The sequence below is a fragment of the Argiope bruennichi genome, chromosome 2, assembly GCF_947563725.1.
Source record: "Argiope bruennichi chromosome 2, qqArgBrue1.1, whole genome shotgun sequence".
NCBI classification, from domain to species: Eukaryota; Metazoa; Arthropoda; class Arachnida; order Araneae; family Araneidae; genus Argiope; species Argiope bruennichi.
This window is the reverse complement of record NC_079152.1, coordinates 56,826,842-56,848,911: the sequence shown is the minus strand read 5'-3', so window position 1 is coordinate 56,848,911 and position 22,070 is coordinate 56,826,842. Positions and strand designations below refer to the sequence as shown.

General features: G+C 29.6%; 1 protein-coding gene across 1 annotated transcript in view; it reads left to right on the top strand.

Moving 5' to 3' along the window:
• Window positions 1-1,020: 1,020 nt before the first annotated feature.
• LOC129962197 (SKI family transcriptional corepressor 1 homolog-B-like) overlaps window positions 1,021-22,070 on the top strand; it is a 106,823-nt gene continuing 85,773 nt past the window's right edge. The window contains exons 1-2 of the mRNA XM_056075937.1: window positions 1,021-2,080; window positions 4,363-4,709. Coding sequence (XP_055931912.1) covers window positions 1,042-2,080; window positions 4,363-4,709 — 1,386 coding nt within the window. The 5' untranslated portion in view covers window positions 1,021-1,041. The remainder of the gene's footprint in view (window positions 2,081-4,362; window positions 4,710-22,070) is intronic.

The window sequence follows — 22,070 nt, the reverse complement described above, 5'->3', positions numbered from 1 at the left end:
GCTCTTTTGCTTCATCTCCTCTCTTCATAAAAAGCCTTTTCAGTTAAATAACTAAAAAAAGATATATACACCATATAAAAAGTACAACACTGATTTAATGAAATAAAAATTCAGAAATTAATGGCAAAAGTTTAATTAAAGTTTTAAAAGATTGTATGAAGAATTACATGAGAATATTAGATTGCTTCAGTGAGTAATTCCTTTTAGCACTTATTTTAAATATGTAAAGGTTCGTTGCTGATATTGCTTCCTATTTAGCATTAGATTGCACGAGTTTCATATTACTTGTAATGTTGATTATCCAATTTAAATATGCTCTATTTATTTTTCGGGTGAATTTTTATTAATAACATAGCAAAAAGCTCGAGTTTTTTCATTTAGTTAATTCTTTTACTTATAAAAATATTTCATTTTAATTTATATGACTATTTTAAAAGTATTTGTAATGTATATCGATTAATACATTAATTAATGCAGTCTGTTGTGATAATAGATAGAAACAACCGATTAATCGAAAGTTCAAGGTTTTTCCAATTGAAAATCTTAAATATTTAGATATTTCAGAGTATTTGCAATATAAAAAAACTCGCTTTTGTCTGGCTTTTCAAATTATATAACTTTAATTGCAGATTCTGAATATTTACTTATATAAAAAATTTATCAAGTTTTTACCTAGTGCTTTTACGCGAATTCATGTCTAACGATGTCTTTTTATGTGTACAAGGATTTTTTTTCAGATACTAAAATTATATTGTATAAACAATTATGCATTTATGAATAAACAGTGATAACGTCTTCGAAACGTTTCAACTTACGAACTTCTTACTTCACTTGAAACACCATCTTATCTATTTTTAATATTATTTATATATATCTTATTTGTGCATATTTAAAGTGTATATTTGATAATTTTTTCCTTTTTTGCAGGATCCCCGAGCACCCAAATCCCAGTCTATTCCTAGTTCCACAACTTCGGATCGTAATATACTGTTCAATGGTCCACCGCTATCTGGTTTGCGTAATAACGATGTACGCACTGTTATGTTGTACGGAGTCCCCATTGTGGCTCTTGTTATCGAAGGGTATGAAAGACTTTGCCTGGCACAAATATCAAATACTTTACTCAAAAGTTTCAGTTACAATGAAATCCATAACAGGAGAGTTGCCCTGGGGATAACATGCGTTCAGTGCACCCCTGTGCAACTGGAACTGCTACGAAGAGCCGGAGCAATGCCCGTCTCTTCTCGCAGATGCGGCCTGATAACTAAACGGGAAGCCGAAAGACTATGCAAGAGTTTTCTGGCTGACACAAAACCACCCAAGCTCCCGGATAACTTCGCTTTCGATGTGGTCCACCAGTGTGCCTGGGGATGCAGGGGGTCTTTCGTTCCTTCCCGGTATAATAGTTCCAGAGCCAAGTGCATCAAGTGCACCTTCTGTGGTCTATTCTTCTCCCCCAACAAATTCATTTTCCACTCCCACCGACTGCCAGATTCGAAGTACGTTCAGCCAGACGCTGCCAACTTCAATTCCTGGAGACGTCACATCAAGTTAGGAGGCAATCCGCCAGACGAGGTCGTCTATGCTTGGGAGGACGTCAAAGCCATGTTCAACGGCGGCTCCAGAAAAAGGGTCTTGAGCTGTGCCAGCGTTTCGAACAGCAGTGGACGACACGGGGATGGAAGCAAGAGACCACGGAATCCTACGAGGCCCGACTCTGTTCCTAGCAGTTCAGAAGCAGCGGTGCATACAAAACCACCATATTTTCCAGTAGTTCCTTTGCCGAATAAAGGCTTCTCACTAGCGCCAGCCGCCGCACCTTTTGTTCCTCCTACGGGGCCAACACCCTTTGGTATGGCCACAGGAAAATCGTTGTCTCCAGCGGACATTCGACAGACTTTTGCTGAGTACATGTGGGCCGGCAAGCAACCTTTCCCCCTACCTTTTGGAGGAGTGCTCTGGCCCAGACCTGGAGGCATAGTGCCGCCAGCTCCAACAGTAGAACTGCGGGAAGCCAGAAGCGTTCCAGAACCTTCGATGCCCTATAGTTTGGCAGATACTACTACACTAGCCGACACAGGTAATTGCAGTTGCTGATAATTTCATAATTTTATTATATTGTTAAATGCTTCATTTTAAATTTTCCTTGTCTCTTTCTGAATTAAAGTCTAAATGTGAGAAAAAAGTATCAAACTAAGTTTTCTTTTTTTACAATTTTTAGAAATTAATTATTTATTGAAAGCTATTTATACAGTTTTAAATCGGATTTTGAATCTATTAACTGGTGTATGAGAACTCTGATAGCTAAACATTTGCTGCTTACACGTGAGCCTTACTCTTAAGGAGTGTATTTTTGATAGAATTTCGATGAGAACCTGTTTCTTTAATTTCCTCATTCCCTGAACCATTTTGAAATTATTGGTGTTTTGCTCAATTAATATTGGCGCTGTTAATGGGATATCAGATCGGGTGTATGAAAGTAAATATATTAACATTATATTTATTTTCAGACATAAATCATTAATAATTAAAATTTATTCTATATTTATTAAACATGGAAGATAAATTACACAGTTGTAATGTTGTAGCCAATCACAAGGAATATTTTAATTAGATAATTTCAGATGTTTCTGCTTATATGTTGACAAATTAATACTTAATGTCCTATAAAGTGTAGAATGCTATAGCAGTTTCAATAATCCCACAGTGAAACTAACGATTAATGCTCGTTACTGATAATATGAATAGAAAGTAATTTATCGAATAGTTTCATTTCTTCAATTTTGTTGGGGATTTTTTTAAGTACATTTGGTAGAATTTGATTGCTAGATGATAAATAAACTGCAAAACTGGTATTGGGAATTAATAAGCTACAAAAGCAATATCTCAAATCTAATTTACTGTTAAGGCTGCAATTACAAATATGTGGAAGGTGTGTGGTCTAAAGACTAAGCCGAACTTGAAATCTAACGAAATTATATCTAGCTGAGTCAAAAAAAAGTTTTTAGAAACCTGAAAAAATAAATTAAATATAAAATTTATTGAAGATGGAGTTTTTCTTCTACACATTAAGAATGAAAAAGATTAGGAAATGCCATGTTGACGTTTCCAAATATGTTGGTTTCTTTTGCAACTATAATAATTAAAAAAAATGAATTAAAACAACAAAAGATTGCTGTTTTGATGAATTATTAATTTTTAGCGAAATTTTGTGCTTAATTTAGCTTATTTGCTGTATTTTAAATATTTTTAAAAATTATATGAAATGAGACAGTAAAATCGGTGAAAATTTCGGAGGTATTTTAGAAAAAAGTTCTACAATATACTTTCTTTAATGCGTGATATTGTAAATAAAATATTGTGTTGAGAAAAATATCAAAACACTATAAGTAAAATTAATTAAACTCTTCTGAACTGTTCTTTATTTCACATCGGGAAGACAGCTATATTGCAGTAAATAGAGAACTTCGGAAGATATCGGAGCGAATATTTACCGACTAAATAATGATGATCATTGCTTATTTACTAAACAGAGGAATTGTTTGTCTGAAAACATTTTTAAGATTTGAAAGAAAAAAGGATTAATTTCACAAATAAAATAAAAAAATATTTAAATTTCAAAATATGCTCTATCTTTAAATAATTTTTTAATATAATAATTTGACCATGGAACTGAAATATGCAAACAAATATAAAAAGTACTTTAAATTTTGAAAAACAAGGTTTCTCTTTCCAAGAAGAATAATCTGCACTTTCCTCTATGGAGTTTAATGATGGAACAGGGTTATATGTCACCACAGCCTGAACTTTTTAACAGCTAATGAGCAATGATTCTGCTGATCAGAAACATTATCAACAAAATACGTTGCAGTGAGTCGTGTAGAGTATATAAAAATGTATAACAATAAATTTTCATGGCAAATATTCGTGTTTTCATCAAAACCTGTTCTTATTAAAATTAATGGAAAATAGTCTAATACTCAATATCACAAAATTTAGATTTCTGTTTAAGATATATATTCCTTGATAATAAGGCATTCTAAAGGATCATCTTATAAGAATTAAACTTTATGATTTAATACCATTCCATATTACTCTAAGATGACAGTTAATTTCCCAATAACAATAAAAAATACTAATACCTCAAATGAATATGCTTTCAAAGATAATATATATAATATCACAATACCATTTATGCTATTTGCTCATAGTATATTTATCATACCACCATTGTTCTATCCCCCTCGCCTTCTAATTATTTAGTAAACTGAAAGAGTTAACTCTTATATGAGAAATCTCGATCTTTTGTTATTTTCTTGCTCCATTTTACTAACGTCCTCGATCGATCTTTTTTATTTACAGGTCGACCCCTCTCTTCTGCGAGCGAAGGCACGTCCCTCTCCTTTCCGGACCACGACAGTCCGGGTAGCCCTCTGCGATCGACTCCGGCACATACTTCTGCCTTCCGGCCCGTGGGTCGCCGGTCGCCCCCGAGGATCGACTCGGACGCTGACACCACCACTGCGTATGGAGGGGGCACGGAGCGCCGGTGCGGCAGCTGCTGTGGCATGTCGTCCGGCGATGAGGTGGATGTAACGGACATCAGCAACGACGGTGAGTCGGCGAGCGCTGCATCGGCACCCGTCGATGAGCTGACGACAGCGGCCGTGCCGGACACGAGCGCCGAAAGCACGGCCGCCCGCAAAGCGGTGAGTATCACAATCGATTGATTGCTCTCAGGTCTTCATTCAGCGACTCTGATGTCAATAAATGACTGATGGATTATATCTTGACTTGTCATTTCGCCCCCACCCCCAAGCTGAGGCAAAAAAGGGAGGGAAATAATAATTTTGAAGACAATGCAGTGCGATTATATCCTAATATATTTCGAGAGGTCATCTAAACTGAGGAAAATAAAATTGATGTAAAAAATGTAAATTAATTTATTTCAAATTCTATCTCTTCATTATATACCGCGAAGGTATTTTTAAGATGTGTAGCAAGTATCATTAAAATGCTATTTGTTGCCAAAATAGCATTCAAAAATAAAATGGCAACAAAATGTTCAATAATTTCATTCATCTTTCCCATTCATCGGTCTTTTTAATGGATTAATAAATGAAAATAGCTTACAAATTTTTCAGGATATCGTTTTTTTTTTTTTTCAGTTTTCAACTACATATTACTTTTAAAATAAAGTCATTTAAATTCCACGCCTTACTTAGATTTATCAAAAGATTGTTCAGGAGGATTAACTAAAATGTTCACTACTTGTATTCTGTGATTCATCGTTTCGCCTTCCAGAAAATTTTGTCTTTCATTCAAATCTTTTTTTTTTTCAAATCCCTGCTGTTCATTCCTTTATTTTACAAAGTTGCATTTTTTAATGAAATTAAACAACTCGTGAGATTACATCAAAAGTATGTTCTCACGGTTTTGGCCAAAATACTAAATGCCTCTTTACGGAAAGATTGATTTTTAATCAAGAACGAGTGTTCCGAATTTCAATTTATTTTAACTCAAGACAATTCATGCTGATAATATGCAAAAAGCTGTTAGTAATCCCTTTATCTGAATGACATAGTTCCATATTTCTAAATGTCTTAAGACAGTTTTCTGTTATACTCCATCAATAATCAGAAACAGAAAAATGGTGAGTTTGTCACTCAGACTATCGAAATATTATAATCTAAAATTAAAATTGTTTTAAATGTGTCACTTATTTCTAAAAAATCATAAGACTCAAATTTAGAAATTTCTAAATGAACATAATGATTCAGCGTATTGCTTTAAATTGGCAGAACTTTGAATTTCTTTAGGCTTTAATTCTCTTGTCATCTAAAAATTAATTAGATATTTATAATTCTATGCTAGTCACATAGCATCAGCGGTTAAATTCCTTAAAAGACAACTCAAATACTTTGAATAGCAATCAAAATTAGTAGTTGCGATTTCAATAAAGATCTATCAATATTGTTTGGAAAAAAAATGGGTTTAAAATTTAAAATACGCATTTCACTCCAATATCCTCGTTGCAGTGCCAATGAAGAGCTGAAAGTAAAATAAAATAATTGATTATTTCCTCACAAATAAATAACCAACAGTATTTTTTTCTGTCTTGATTATCTTTAGCAAACGCCAGATGTACGTATTGTTTCCAAAACAATTCTAGAAAATACATATTTATATTTATTTTATATTTAATAGGATATTATAGATAAATTCATTCATTCTGTCTCTATACTCAGATCTTTGATTATCATCGGTAGAATATTCGTAGAAAATGAAAGTTATAGAAACATTTTATCGGCCTAATTTATGTATCTCATCACTCTTAAAATATACAGAGGCGAAATATTAAACCAATCAGAATATCTTCTAAAGGGAGAGGAGGGAATGTGTTAGATATACAAAAAATTCTAACCATGGGCATAGTAAGAGTAAGTAATATATGGGTATAATATGGTTTTTTTCGCCCCTAGTCGTTATCAGTGATTTTTCTAAGTGTAAACGGTCCTCGATACATGATATTATAATTTCGACTACACCTAATATTTTTTTCTTTAAAAAATGATTTTCACTCATAAAGCTTTGTCTTTTTTACACCCGAGGGATTTATAGCCCCTTATTCTCTAGTAATCATGCTATTGCAATAAAAATGATTATGAATGAAAGATTTATTTACTATCCTTAAAAAAGAACCAAAGATCTAATTTCAGATTTGGTTTGTATAGGTATTGGTGACGGTTTGCATGAACCAGCTTTAAAATGAAAATATTACATTAAATGGATTCGAATATATAATATTAGTGACATTTAATTGACTTGGGCAAACTTTACTATAAATAAATTGATCATTAATTTCAATCAACCTCCCAATTTAATTATCTTTATTAATATTTAATTAATCAAAAATGGCTTCTTAGCGTTGAGTTGATTGTCTCTTCATATTTTCAACAGTAGATTATAAAAAGTAGTACAAAATCTTGCCCTAATTTACTAAAATATTTTAAGTCATATAGAGAACCTTGGAGCAAAGTGCATTTCATATGACTCCAAATCTTAATTTTGGAATCACGGCGAGTCATTTGTATGATTTTTTATTGTTATTTTCATACATTTTATTGTTTTCATAAAGAAGTCAAAATTAAATTTAAAGAAATATAGAACTTCTAACAAGGTATTTAAATCGGAAATATTTGAAATATGCTCAAAAAAATTTTTTTTTAATTTGGTTTGGTCTTAATAGTAAAGTTACTGAAAGATTGCGTTTTGTCATTCCATAGGACTTTAAGATAAAACATCTTTTAAATGCAGAGTTTGCAGCTGAGTTTTCAATAAAAGAAAGTTGTATATACTCAGAATATTGACATATTCGTTGAAAATTATTACTTGGAACTCCAAACCCTAATACTAATTTAAGTAAATGAAGATCTGCTAAATGTTAATCATTTGGTATCTATGTATGAGAAAAGATAATACTCATTTTTATTCGGTCCAAATATAATCTCACGGTCAAAGTAATGTTTGTCGTATAATCAGGAAGTAAATATCCTCTTACATCAATTCTGTAAACTGATAAATGTAAACCATGTATATTCTAATACAAGTATTGCAAACTGAGAAATATAAATCATGTAAATTAATTAAGCATATTGCATTTCGATGCCCGAAGGAAAAAAGCTACAACTATAAATGTTAAACATTGAGAGTGCAGCATTTTATTTAATCATTTGTTTGTATTCCAAATTCCGATTTGATACATCCCAAATTGGAATTTATGATCTTTCAAACTAAGTTTGAAGTTTTTGCTGTTTAATAATCAGGTAAAAAAAATTTTTTACCATTCTTAATGTGTTTTTAAGTGAGATTCAGCGGAATGTATTTCCCCAAAACTTTCTTACATATTATCTAAAAAATGTAAATTATTAAACATACGTCATTGGCAAACAATAATTACGAAAGAGCCTACCGAAGTGCGATATATGATAAATAATTGATGAATACACAAGGACTAAAAAATGAATGTGTATTATAAGTGTAGTTACAAAATTACGTATCAAATTTCATAAAATTAATCATTGCGTTTTCGATTTATTGCGTTTATATACTTGTGAAAGTGTGTACTGCCAGACAGTCAACCTCCGGACGGATTTATTTCCAAATTCATTAAGGATCTTTATTTTGGATATTAAGCCTATTTATTAAATTTCATCCATCAAGCTCTCTTCGTTTCACAGTTATCGTGTTAACTTGTATTCAGACATCCGAACAGACAAACTTCGTCTGAATTGACTTTTTTCAAAATTCGATAGCATATATATTTATTCATACTTCTAGCTCAAAGCATTTTTTAATCATCATCGTCGCAGACAGACAGACAAATGCAGTTCCAAAAAGGAGTTTTTTCGTACGTAGGAAGACCGGAAACTTGGAGATTATTCAAAATTTCGACGTCGAATTTTTTTGACAATTCAAAGCTTTCGCTTTTCATATTTCGTATATTTCAAAGAAAAAGTATTCATAAAGCGAATAAAAGCTTGTTAAAAATAAACAAATGTTATTTGTTCGTTCAATAAATCCAAACTTTAAGAAAGATGCAAGTTTGTTCTTTTTCTTTGTAAAAAGAAAGATTATGAAATGTTTTGTTTATCAAATAACTGATATTTTAGAAATTTAAACAAAATGAAGAAAAAAATGTTATGTAGAAAAATGTTGAAAATGTTATCCTTTAATGTTTGAAATTTGTAAAGAAATCAGTTTCGGAGGCCTTTTACCGTTGGAAAAATACAATGTTGGAAAGGCAGAGCTTTTAAATATTTTGAATATTTTGAAATTTTATTCAAAATATTTAACTGTTTTCTTTATATTGAAGAATGATATGCATCAAATACTTTTAGATATGAAAGAAACTCAAATTTGGAGTAGAGATCATATATTAAATTTCTTCCGTCTTGCTCTGCACATTTACGGATAATCTTATTAACGGACAGACAGGCAGGTAGACAAACATAATGCCAAACAATGGGTTTCTCGAACTTAAGGTGATCAAAAAACGTGAAAATTCCTCAAAATTCCGTGAGTTTAAATTCTATTGTATACTCCGTTCACAAATGAGGACGTAAAAATAAATCACCGCAACTAGTCCATGGATTTATTCAAGTTCTTTTCATCAATAATAGTTTTCTCAGTATGAGATGTTACGAAACATGACAAACAGAATCACGTCTCTTAAGGTATATTCTGAGTAGTCTAAATTTTAAGCCACAAGGTAGTCAGAATATTTGCATAAAGAAAAGTTCTTCCAATAAAGTCCTTACATACTTAATAGATATTTATTCATTTTCTCCTACGCAATATCAATTAAAAAGAAAGAAATCTGCTATGCTTTTAAAAATATTTTTAAACTAGTCCGAAAAAAATAAAAACCCACTTCCCTTTCAAAAATAGAGAATTTCGTGAAAAGTGTTCACTAAAGACAGGAGAGGACATCTTCAGCAAAAAAATGGGAAATTGCCGGATTCAATGAACAGGTATTCTCAGTGCTATAGAAAAGGTGGTATAAAATTGCAATATGGCAAGTAAATAAGCTTACCGATATTACATGGAAAGGAGAAATCCATAACTACTATAGATATAATCAATTTCGTTATTTCAGAATCATATGACAAATGAAAAACCTGAGCATATCCTCAAACTATTAATATTACATTTGTTTTACAATTTTTTATGCACAAATTACATTGTTTTTCCTTAATACGCTAATTCTGAAACTTCATTGCCTAGAACTATGTTGTATATGTCAAATATCTTCAATATAAGGAAATTTTAAAAATATTTTGAATAAAATTTTTCAAGTGACCTAAAAAACTCAACTTTTTAATGTCATTGTATTTTATTATTAACGATAAAAATCCTTTTAGTCTGATTTTCGTGCAAATTTCTATCATTAAAGGAGAAAATATTTTCAAAATTCTCTTCATTTTGCTTAAAATTCTAAAATATCAGTTATTAGACAAAATAAATATCACGATCTTTCCCCTTCCTTGAAGGAAAAAATCTTGTATCTTTCTTAAATTTAGAATTCATTGAATAACAAACGAAATTTTGTTTTTGACACACTTTTACACTCTTTATGAAGCGAATTAAATTTTTTTACTTTCTCATTTACGAATATATGAAGATAAAGTACTATCATCGTAAAACAATTTGAGCTCAGGATTTTTAAGAATTATTTTCCTTCTAACACAATTTATAAACTTTATAAAGCGAAAAAAATGTTTTTACTTTTACATCTACGAACTATACAGAGAGAGGGCATTGTAATCATCTAAATTTCGACGTCGAGATTTCGAAACTCCACATTCTATACCTTAATAAATTCGTAAAACTCATTTTTGAAATTATGTCTGTCTGTTTATCACCTTGATAAATCAAAAACACTTTGAACCTGACTGATGAAATTTGGTATATGATTTCCACCTCAAATTTATATTCTATCAAATATTCAATGAAATCCATTCAGAGAAAAACTCTGTCTGCCTATCCGAAAATAAGTTAAAGCAATAACTACAAAATGATGACTTTTTTTTAGTTTAGTTATATTAACGTCCCGTTTAAAGCAACGCGAGGGCCATTTTGGGACGACCTCGTAATTTTGAACCTCGGTCAGATGACGAGGACGACATCTGAACTGGCACCCCCCTCTCCACACCACACCACGCCAGTGGGAGGACGTTTGGTCATGACGGATTTAACGTGCAACAGACCCCCTTACACGACGATTCTTCGGTGGAATTGGGCCAGGAACCTGAAACCCTCCGGTTCCAAAGCTGAGACCCTGCCAGGCCACCGCAGCCCACAAAATGAAGAAATGTAAGTGGATAGAACTTGATAGATAGACAGATTTGAAATCTAAAGCGTAGATCCTTATCAAATTTGGAACGACATTAATTAAGATATTGAGTGTATTTTTTTCGGAACATTTACAATCATGGAAACGCAATAACTCAAAAGCGCAATGACCTAATTAAATGAAATTTGGTATGTGATTTTAATTATAATTGTAATTGTTTGTTTAAATTTAGTTTTAATCAGTGGGGGAAAAAGTTCACAATACATATTCAGTATTTTTGGTACTTTTACATAAACCGCATTCCAACAATTAACTGCCAAAAAATCGCTAAAGGTCGTGCTCCACTAGACTCTTTCCTAGCCTTTGCCCGCTGATGGCATGCGGTTAATAGTGCGCATTACATTTATTAGAAAATATGCGAGAAAATATCGGAAAGACTACTCCTGCTGCTTTTTTTTCTATTAATATGGTCATATAAAACATGTTGCAGAATTTAATTAAACGTTTTTAGAGCAAAATGTTTGCCTTCTGAGGAAAATCTAGTGTTCTAAACGTAATCAAAGTGATATTATACTACACTTTTGTCTAAAATTTGTGCAAATATTCCCATTAAATAAGTCACCAAAATGTTCAAGACACAAATCATCGGCAAAAATTATACAATTTTCTTAAAAATTGTTTTTATGTACTTCAAAAAACAAGTATATCATATTGCGAAACGGTGTCTTTCTATTTTTTCTATTTTTTTTTATTGATTACATCCGACAACTACTTGAAATCACAGAATCTTGAGTTTTTCAAATGTATGCTCCAAAATCCTTAAAAAAAGTTTTAAATACCATTGTATGACATTAAGTCAATGAAATGTTCTGAGAAATACAGATGAAAATTTTACCACTCAAGTGTTTCACTTCTATAGATATAATTTTTTGGACGAAAAACATAAATATTGTAAACATCACTTACAATATTTACATTGTAAAAATGTAAGTACGCAAATATAAGTATTTTTTGAAGAAAAATTGAAGGGTATTAAGTAGTAGATATTTATCCCTAGCACTTTAGAAAATAATTTCGATACGTTTTAATGCTACCTTTCATTTATTTTATTTTCAGTTCTAAAATTATTTTACTTGGAACGATTAAGTTTTTATCGAAAATCTCTTACTGAAAGAAAAAAAAAGGCATTTTTTTTTTTCTGTATTAAAAGAAATAAATTTTTGCATCCTCAAAACAACTGAAGCAAATTTTTTAAGAAAACGAATATCGCGAATTTATTCAACTGAAATTCTTTTCAGGCAAAATAAAATTAAAAAAAAGATAATTTTTTTAAATGCATATTGCGGCAACAGATGGCATATTAACTCCATTCAGGAGTAAATGGGTAAAATAACGGTGTGTCCCAATGCGGCCTCAACTCCTCTAGCGTTTGCGATCAGTGTGATGAGAAAATGGTTATTCATGGTTTCTGCTGTGTATCGAAAAATCGCTCAACTATGTAAATTGTTCATACTCTTCTTGAATCTTATGAACATGATCATTGATATTTTATCAATTGTAAATCAAGTTCAGAAGAAGATATGTTTTCTCACTTTAAATTGTTTTATATTTATTTTGCCTTATATTTTTAGTTTATTTGCCTTATATTTATTTTGTTTTATATTTATTAGACCGACTTTCAATTAAAAAAATATTATCAATCCTATAGACGTAGCTTTCTACAAATCCTATTAACATGGCACGTATATATAGTTGTCTTTCATTAATTGTTTTTGATAAAAAAAGGGTAATATATAGGTTCTTGAAAAAATCATCAGGATATAAGTAGGTGATTTAAAAAATACGGAAGCAAAAGTTCTTACATTTGTACAAATATTCCGCGCTTACTACCCTTATGTTTAAATAAAATTGACAATTTCAACATTCAAATGCCACGATAGATAGAGCTCAATGAACCGCAGAGCTGCGAAATTTCTATTAAAAGATGACCTTATGAATACATGCTGCTGGCGTCCTGGCATAAGGGTAGCGCATCTACCGCGTGATCTGGACGTCCTGGGATCGAGTCCCGGTTCGGGCATGATTGTTCTTCATCTGTGTTCTATCTGTGAGGTGTGTGAATGTGCCCCTCTATAAAACGGGGTTGTGCAAGCGAATGTGTGAGTTTCATCTTCATATGAGCTTGAAGTCAGACTTCTGTCCTTGGGTGCTCGGGGTCTTTACCCTCAGAAGCTACTGCAACCTCTTTCCATGGGTGTTGCGGTGTCAGGGATACATGATAGGTGAGATGTGAAGAGTAAAAACAAATTCGCTGGAACCTGCAGGGACTACTCTCAAAAGGTGTCCTATTTTTGTATGACTATAACATACCCTACATGACTCGTTTACGTGTAATTTGGTACAGCATTTCCAATGAAATGCATTGGAAAATTCTTTTCATTGGAGCCGTACCTACCTCCAAGTGATTTTCCTCTCTTCAGAGCGTTGAAAATTAAGATGGTAGGTCAGAACCGATACCGAAGTTCAGAAAGCCATCGTTATGTGACTCCGCGATTTGAACCCTAATTTCTTGTATACCAATTTCGATAGATTAATTACCAATGCCACAAATGCACAACTTCATTAGCCATGATGACAATGGCTGTGGTTATAGAAAAGTAATATGTACCAGTATTTTTTTTTCCTTTGTCATTGTCTTTGATTTCGTAAATAAGCATTTTCTCTCAGAGGGCATATTATTTCACCTTTTGAATCACCTGCGTATCATTATTGAATTAGCAATAAAACGAAGGTTTTAAATTAGCATGTATTTATAAAAAAACTGCCTGTTCCTACTTCGTTATTTCATCTTGTCATGAATTATGAGTGGCAATTGTGAATGTATTACCAATTTGAAAACATTAATGCTTTATTCGAAACATCCCAATCTACTAACAAGTTCTACAAATTTGGAATGGTTACCTACGACCAACAAAAAAAACTATTATGAGTTGTTGTTGTTTTTAATTATTATTATTTTATTTTATTTTTTTACTTTCTGTATGTTTCTCAGCCACTCTATCTCAATTTTTTTTTCCATTTAAATCATGCCAAACTTGCTGCCAGCTGAACGCACACTGCAACCCAAAACATATATTTTTATGGATTAGCAACTGGATTTATAATAAAAAAATCTTTTTAAAATTTTGCGATCTGTTTTCTAAATTTCTAATTATAAGAATAAATAATTATTAACAACGATTAGTATATTTTTATGGATTAGCAACTGGATTTATAATAAAAAAATCTTTTTAAAATTTTGCGATCTGTTTTCTAAATTTCTAATTATAAGAATAAATAATTATTAACAACGATTAGTAAATATTTTATATAATAATACTTATCATATTTCCAGAGAAAAATTTTCTTTTTCCTTGATTTTCTCCATAGATACAGAATTAATAATGAACAATATGCAAATGAAGGTGATCGATATAGAATGCTTTTTTTTAAATGAAGGAACAATTTAGTTATGATACCTGAATTTAAAAAATATTTGCCAGCTTTGTTTGGAAATACTCGGAAATAATCAAATAAAAAAAGTTTTAAAGAGCGGGGAATTTTTAATAATAGCTTTCATTTGACATTCATTTTCATTTCAATAAAAAACTTCATTGCCTAAATAATAAATTTCAATTCGACATTAAATAGAAAATAGTTATTAAATTTTATCATAAAAGTTAATTTATGATTTTTTAATTATACTGAGATCCATAATTTTTAAAAATAAATATTTCTATTTCAAGCACGATTATTTGACAAATTATAAAATTAAGAGAAGAATGAATTATCAAAGTCTATTAAATTGCATGAAAAGTTTTACAAACATTTTGCCTTATTATGTTTTAATCGCCTTTGGTGATTGCTGGGAATACGCAGTTTTTAATTTCAGTTAAATCTCTAGTAAATAATGTAAAGTCCATAATTCCCTCATCAAAAAGTATTTTTAAATGTCACGATGTGAAAGCCGTGATCTTTTATTAGCCTTACACCTGCTCTATTTATAGTGTACATGCATATTACTATATAATCAACTCGCTTAAAAGCGATTAAATCTTAAATAAAACTATGGAAATTATATGTATTTCATTACAATAATGAAATGAAATAATATGAAAATTATTGAAAGGGGATTCGAAAAAATTACATGATAGATTAACTGCAACCAATAAAATAATATTTTTTTATTTTAAATTATTTAAGATTCAGCTTTTCACAATAATATTTTGGGGAATTAGCGGAAAACTTAAAAATCTCATTTACCTTCTAATTAATTGAAATTTCAAAAACAGTGGGCCCCAATTCCACGCTTTCTACCTCCAAAGTATATTGATGCCAAATCTGTCTTGTTGAGCACAAAATACAATCGCGCATTCTTTTTTTATTATGAGGGAATATATACATGTACACATGTATGTGTGTCCACGTGTATACATATATACATGTATGTGTGTATTATGTATGTTTTATTCTATAAAAGCAATATATATATATATATATATATATATATAAGAAATAATCAAAAATATAAGCATTATGAAAATTAAAATTAAAACCTATTTATGAAACAATACAAAAAAAAACTAAAATTATTTCTGAATCAAACCAAAAAAAGCACAATTGTATTTAGAAAGCGCTAATGCTGCTACTACTAAAACACAAATGAACATAACCAAATTAGTAAAAATAAAAAGGAATCAAAATAGAATGGACAAAAGGGCAGACGGCTCACAGAAAAAAAAATCCCTTGTTTTGAATCCCTACCTGAGGGTGACCCGTGAGAAAGTCTTCAGGCATATATATGTATATATATATAAAATAAATGTCGAATAATTATTATTAAAGGTATTAATAAAGGTCGAATATTTAAATAAAGGGCTCAAAAATTTAATTTATAAAAAAGTTTTTCTACCGAAATTAAATTCCTAAGAGCTTTAAGAAACTTTTACAAAGCAGAATGCATTGACAAAATCTTGATGTGCAATTAGTTTGATTACATTTGCCAATAGGCAGTAATTTTAAAACTAAAAATAATACCGGAATTTTGATGTCTGACAATTTTTGAGAATATTTATTCCACGACAAAAATGAATAGGAGTTAAATTCTTTAGATGTTTTATTTACGTGTACATTAATCTTTACACGTAATTTATTACCTGTTACATGTTATTCTGGGTTGGGACACTATTTCTCTTGCGAACGCAATTCGCTGTTGAAAATGGCCGCCTTCATACTCCAGGTTTTTAAAAAATATTTATGTTGCCATTCACAATTTTTCATTAAGTAGTGTATCATTCTTTTAAGGTATTATTAAATTATGAAAAATAGCTTTTTGTTGTTTTTAAAAATAGTTTGAGAGAATTAACAATTTTTAAACGTTATATGAATCTTATAGTTTGTCCAAAATAATTTTGCTTATAAATAAAAAATAAAATTGCAAGACGAGAGAAAAATTCTCCGCAGGAATTCAATTGAGAACTAATAATAAACATAGTTTTATTTTATTGATACATAGCTATCAACAATTGATTTAAAATGTGATTAGTTTAACGTTGACTATAAATATTTTTTTCGCTGTAAGCGCTTCAAATTTTATTCACAAGTATAAAGAAGAATTATTATATTTATCCAAGAATTCATGACACTTACTTAAATAATTAAATTTTTATTAGTTAAAAATTTTAAAGTAACTCCATGCTGAGAAATGATGGTTATAAAAGCTTATAATTAAACACAATATAAATCAGTCATTCTCAAATGTCGAAAAATTCAGTACCTGTTTTCTGTCTACTCTTCAGTTTGAGAAGAATTTAAGTTTTATTAGCACTCTTTATATATATATATATATATATATATATATATATATATATGCAGGGTTTCAGAAGATGACTAATGCTTGGATATTTTTTTAATCTTTTGGATATAAATAAACGTCGCATATTGACGAAATACCCAAAATAAAATTATTTGAAAAAAATGGATTGGCTATTAATTCTCAAAGAATCTAAAGAAAGCCTTTTAAAAGAAGAAAAAGTTCTCAAGAATTCTAAAGAAAGTCTTTTTAAAATTAATAACCACTTTTCTCCCCTAGAAAAATTTAGACAACTGAGAATTTTATCCTTTTTGCTGCATTTAGATTATTATATATATAAACTGTGTATTATTTATGTTTAAAATTGAATTTATAAAAAGTTAGTTTTAGTTATAAAAAATAACATATACCTCCCTTTGTTACTATTTGAAATTATGTTTCATCAGTGAGAAAATAAACTATGCAAAATTTGATAGGGTATTCTATAGATCAATAACATTCCAACAAGTATGATTAAGCAATATAGTAACGCAACTTCCACCAGCATATTAAATATGAAGAAATTCTTTGCTTTCCTTCTTACGAACTTCAAAACAAATAGCATATCATCAAATCTTCCGTTGAATTATGGCACTCTATACTTCCTGTATTAGAGATGAATATCAAATTCGCCCGACTTCGTATAGAACATATATGTTTCATTCATAAACATTTCATCTGTGGTAAGAGGATGCTCATTTGTCTAACATATCGTACCTGTTTTACCGCTCACCACATCCCGGTAGAATGTCTTGCTTTTAATGCCATTTGTGAGCATTTTTTTCCATTCATTACCTCTAGTGCTTTAATACTTGGTGAATGGAAGAAGAAATCGAGATATTTTTTTTCTTAAAAGTAATTTGGGTTTTTTTTTTACTTGCATTACGACTTTGATTGTCTTACTATATCTGGATACTTTTATTTTTCAATTGCATCCCCCCTGCTTCTATTTTCAAATTTTAAGCCATTTTTACTAGTTTTAAATGTATTTGTGTTAAATCGAACAGCTACTTTTAATTTTTTAAATTCTTCCTTTCTCTCTGATGTTGTAGGTTGAATTTATTTTTATTCGTATACATGTTGTTATATGGCTCTTGCGCCGTTAAAATCGAAATCAGTAAACTAAATAAAACCACATTGCATAAGCACTGATCTTGTGAATTGACAAACTCATTTTAAAATCGGACAATTGTTGCACTACTGAACGAAAGAAGTTCACAAAACATTTCAAAAATACTTCTTCTCTACTACACTATATAATTGAGCTTTAATGATAATATGTCTGTAAATATTTTGAGTTTGTCGCCATCAATATCATTCTAACCACCATTTTCTTTACTTGAGCAATAAATAGTATTTGAGTAATATAAAAAAGGATTCAAAATTGGGCCAACACGTTAAAATCAAATGAAATCAAATCATGTCTCTTTTCTAACAAACCTATTGTTTGTCCAAGTTTCCACAATATATTTGAATTCTGATTAATGTACCTCTTTTTCTCATTTATTTTGTCAGCATAAATTGGCCCTGCTATATTTCCATTCAAATTGAGTTTGAAAGAATTATTAAATGAAGATGGCGCCTTGTTTTGGCAAAAATCACACTACTTTTCTTTAGATAACTTTATTCCAAGATATCTCTATTTTGATTTTAATAATTGTGCTATACCTATCTTCTAAGTATCATAAAATGTTTTTTTAATTACGTGTTTATTTGCGTTCAAGTGCAGTCCATTAAAGTTGTATCCAAACACTTTCATTTTAAATAATGAATGCTTTTACAGATTTACAGAGCAAAGAGAAAAACAAGCAGAAATTTATTTTAGAATGTAATACTTTTCACCTATAAATGACGACAGAGAAACAAATTTTATTTATTTCAGTCTTGTATTCAAATTTCTATTCGAATAAAATTTGAATAATTACATTTTGCATCCGCAGCAAAAGGTTTTTAATATTGAATTTTACTCTCAATGCGATAATTAGATTCGCTTTTAAATTATTATATAAACTTATTTTTGTTCGTAGTTCTCAAATAATTCTAAGATGAAAATATCCCAAAGTCTTTTAGTAATTATAGATTGAGAAAGATTTTTTATATTTTTCATATATTTTTTTCTATAATATGAAATATATTTTTAATGATTTATTTTTTATTATTGTTATTAACCATTGGATAAACTAATAAATCTTAGAAATTGTAAATTTTATTCTTTCAAAAAATGTGATCAAATTAAATGAAAATAAGGATTTATTATTAGAAAAAAGGCGCTTTGTTTGCGTAAATTTTGTGCTCCGAAAATTATTAGACATATAAATTTTCTTTCAGTCTTTCCAAATAAAATATCCATTCTAATAAATTCAATACTCCATCACTAATTTTTGAAAAAAAAAACTATGTCATGAATTATCAACTGAAAATAAAAGTTTTAATAGCTAAATAAAATTTTAACATGAATTTCTTATAACATAATTTAATCGTTCGTTAACATAGTCTTGCATAGGAATGGTAAAAATCTTAGAATTGAGTACATTAGTTAAAGTATAGAAAACTCATTATCATTATAATAAAATAACCTAAATGTTAAAAAGGAATAGTTTGGCAGTTAGAAAAATTATAAAATATTTGAAGTATATTAAATACAATAAACGTCGATTCAATGGACCTTGCAACAACTGAATCCAAATTTAACTGATAGAATTTAAACCCTTGAACTATTAAGAAGTTATTTTTAATGGAAAATAGTAATTGGAAATTAAGCCATTCTGTCATTCTTTTAATTCACAGGTATAAGAAGATCAATATTGTCCCTGTTATCATTGCAATGTAGCATATACGTTAAATATTTTGCTTTTAATTATGTAGAAAAATATCAAGTATAATATTCTGTTTGTAATATTACTTATGACGCAATTCACAATTAAATGGAATTCTGCCTAATATACTCTATTGATTTTACATTTAGTTTTGGTTTTTTAAATAAGTTAAAATTCCATATGCTATTGAAAAAAAGGCTTCCAAAAATAAAGGGTTTCTTTATACTGAAAGAACTACATATGATTAGTTCCAAATCTTAAGTCCTTTTTCTTTAAATACAAATTAATGAAGTGGGCAAGATAATTTTGCAATATCCAATCCTAGCAAATCCCCTGTAATTGAGCGATTTCAGGGAATAATTGAATAAGCAGTTTGATAAGGGAAATAAGCATCTTAAACTCAAAACGAACACAACATACATAAAATATTTGTTATCATGTAAACGGTTATTGTTTCAGTAAAAAAGAACGAAAGTCTAAGTGTAAAATTTTGATGCAAATTTTGTTAAAAAGTAATAAATAAGAAAATTTTCAATTCATTTTTATCTTCCCCCCTAAAAATTAGTTTTTAGATTTGTCCCCTTTTTCATATTACCTCTGGATTAGCAAAAGAAATTCTGCAGCTTAATTTCCAGATCTCCAATTATAATGCTTTTGACTTTTGCAGTCTTTCAAGATTGATTTTAATTAAAAAGTAATATGAATCGAATGTAACGATTCTGGAAAAACATTTTAAAAGAAAAAAATAAAAGTGATGTTGAACATAAAATGTAATAACTGTTTCCTCACAAAATCTACGCAATTAACTTCAAAGTAAATTTTAAAATTTTCTAAATTTGCTTGCAGTTTGCTTGAAATTAGAAAAAAAATTCCTATTTTTAAAGAAAAAGAAAAAAAACACGCAATGAAATGACTGCGGTTTTAATTAGATTTTTTCTTCTCTTAAAACTGATTTTAATCAAATAATAATATTGATTAAAAAATCAATATAAATATTAATCTAAATTAAAAATAAATATTCTGACAAAAAATTTGAAAAAATATTGAAAATGGTATTGAAGGTAAAATATGATAATTACTACTATTCTACAGAATTTACGCAATTAAACTCAAAACGACTTAAACAGTATTTTAATTTTGCATAGAATCTGCATGAAATGGCGAAAAAAAAATTATTCCCTCTGATTAAAGTAAAGAAAAAAACATGCGAAGGAACGATTGGCGATTTTATTTAGATTTCCTCTACTTTGTATACAAGAATCAATATCATTCTGTTGCTAAGTCCTATAAACCCCACCTATTATCTTCTAATATTCTGTATATTTTAAAGAGTTATTCTTCATATATATTTTTCCGCTTTAAATCTTTACCTATTCCAGAATTGGTTTTTTTACTTCTATTACAACAACATTTAACTCACTGTAAAAGTTGAAATTTTTCTTTTTTTCATAATAAGGATGGAGCAGACTAATAAGAAGAGGAAAAAAACCTTCTATTCAAAACTTTGCTCAAAAATGATTTTGTCACACTCAGATAATACATTTGCAATTCATCCCAATAGTTTGTTATGCAAAAACTTATTTTCTTCTGTATAATGCGCGGTTTCTTTGTATAACTGATCTTGCCCTCTTTACCCTACCCTCATGCTTCGAGTTATTCGAAAATTCACTGTTGTTTCGTGTTTCGAGGCAACTTATATTATCTACATATCGAAATATTTCGTTATCTTTTCAAAACTTTACTCAAGATATTCAGTTCATGTTAATAGGGAATATGTTATTTTTTCAATATCTTATCATCATACATTGATAAAAGGGTTTCGTTATCATACAAAATTTTCCGTTCATCCGCGATTAATAAGAAGGGAAAACTAAGCCTGAAATAGATAAACGAGAAGTATTAAAAATATTAAAGGAATTTTTCCTAGGAAACAGAAATACTTGAGTCTTTGTATCTACAGTTTGAAATAAGCAGATTGGAAAAAATATACTCTTACTTATTTTCATATTCATTTACTTAATGTTAAAGGCACCTGATAATAAAAAAATATTTGTCGCCCTGCAGTAAATCCAATTTAATTTTCCTCAGACGAACATTAATGAAAAATCCCCATTTTTAAAAGGGGGGAGGATGCTATTTATTGCAAGCTAGCTGCTTTTTACGATTGGATGTCCACTACAAATATTATTTTATTAAATATCTAACTGTGACTGATATATAAAACATGTTATTTTATTAGCTTTATACTTGTTTTTTATCGTATGTTTGAATTGCCTAAAATCACATCCCATTGTAAATTAACGAAAACGTCAACGATATTTGTGCCATCTAATATCTAAATGTTAGTTGATTTACGCGTTGATATAATATCACTTTATTATTCTCACGTATTAAACATGATTGTTTAAAACATAAGAGTGGTACACCGCATTTAATTTACCTTATAAAAAGGTTTTTAGTAACATATTAGTACAATAAAACCACACTGATGAATAAATTAAGGAATCTC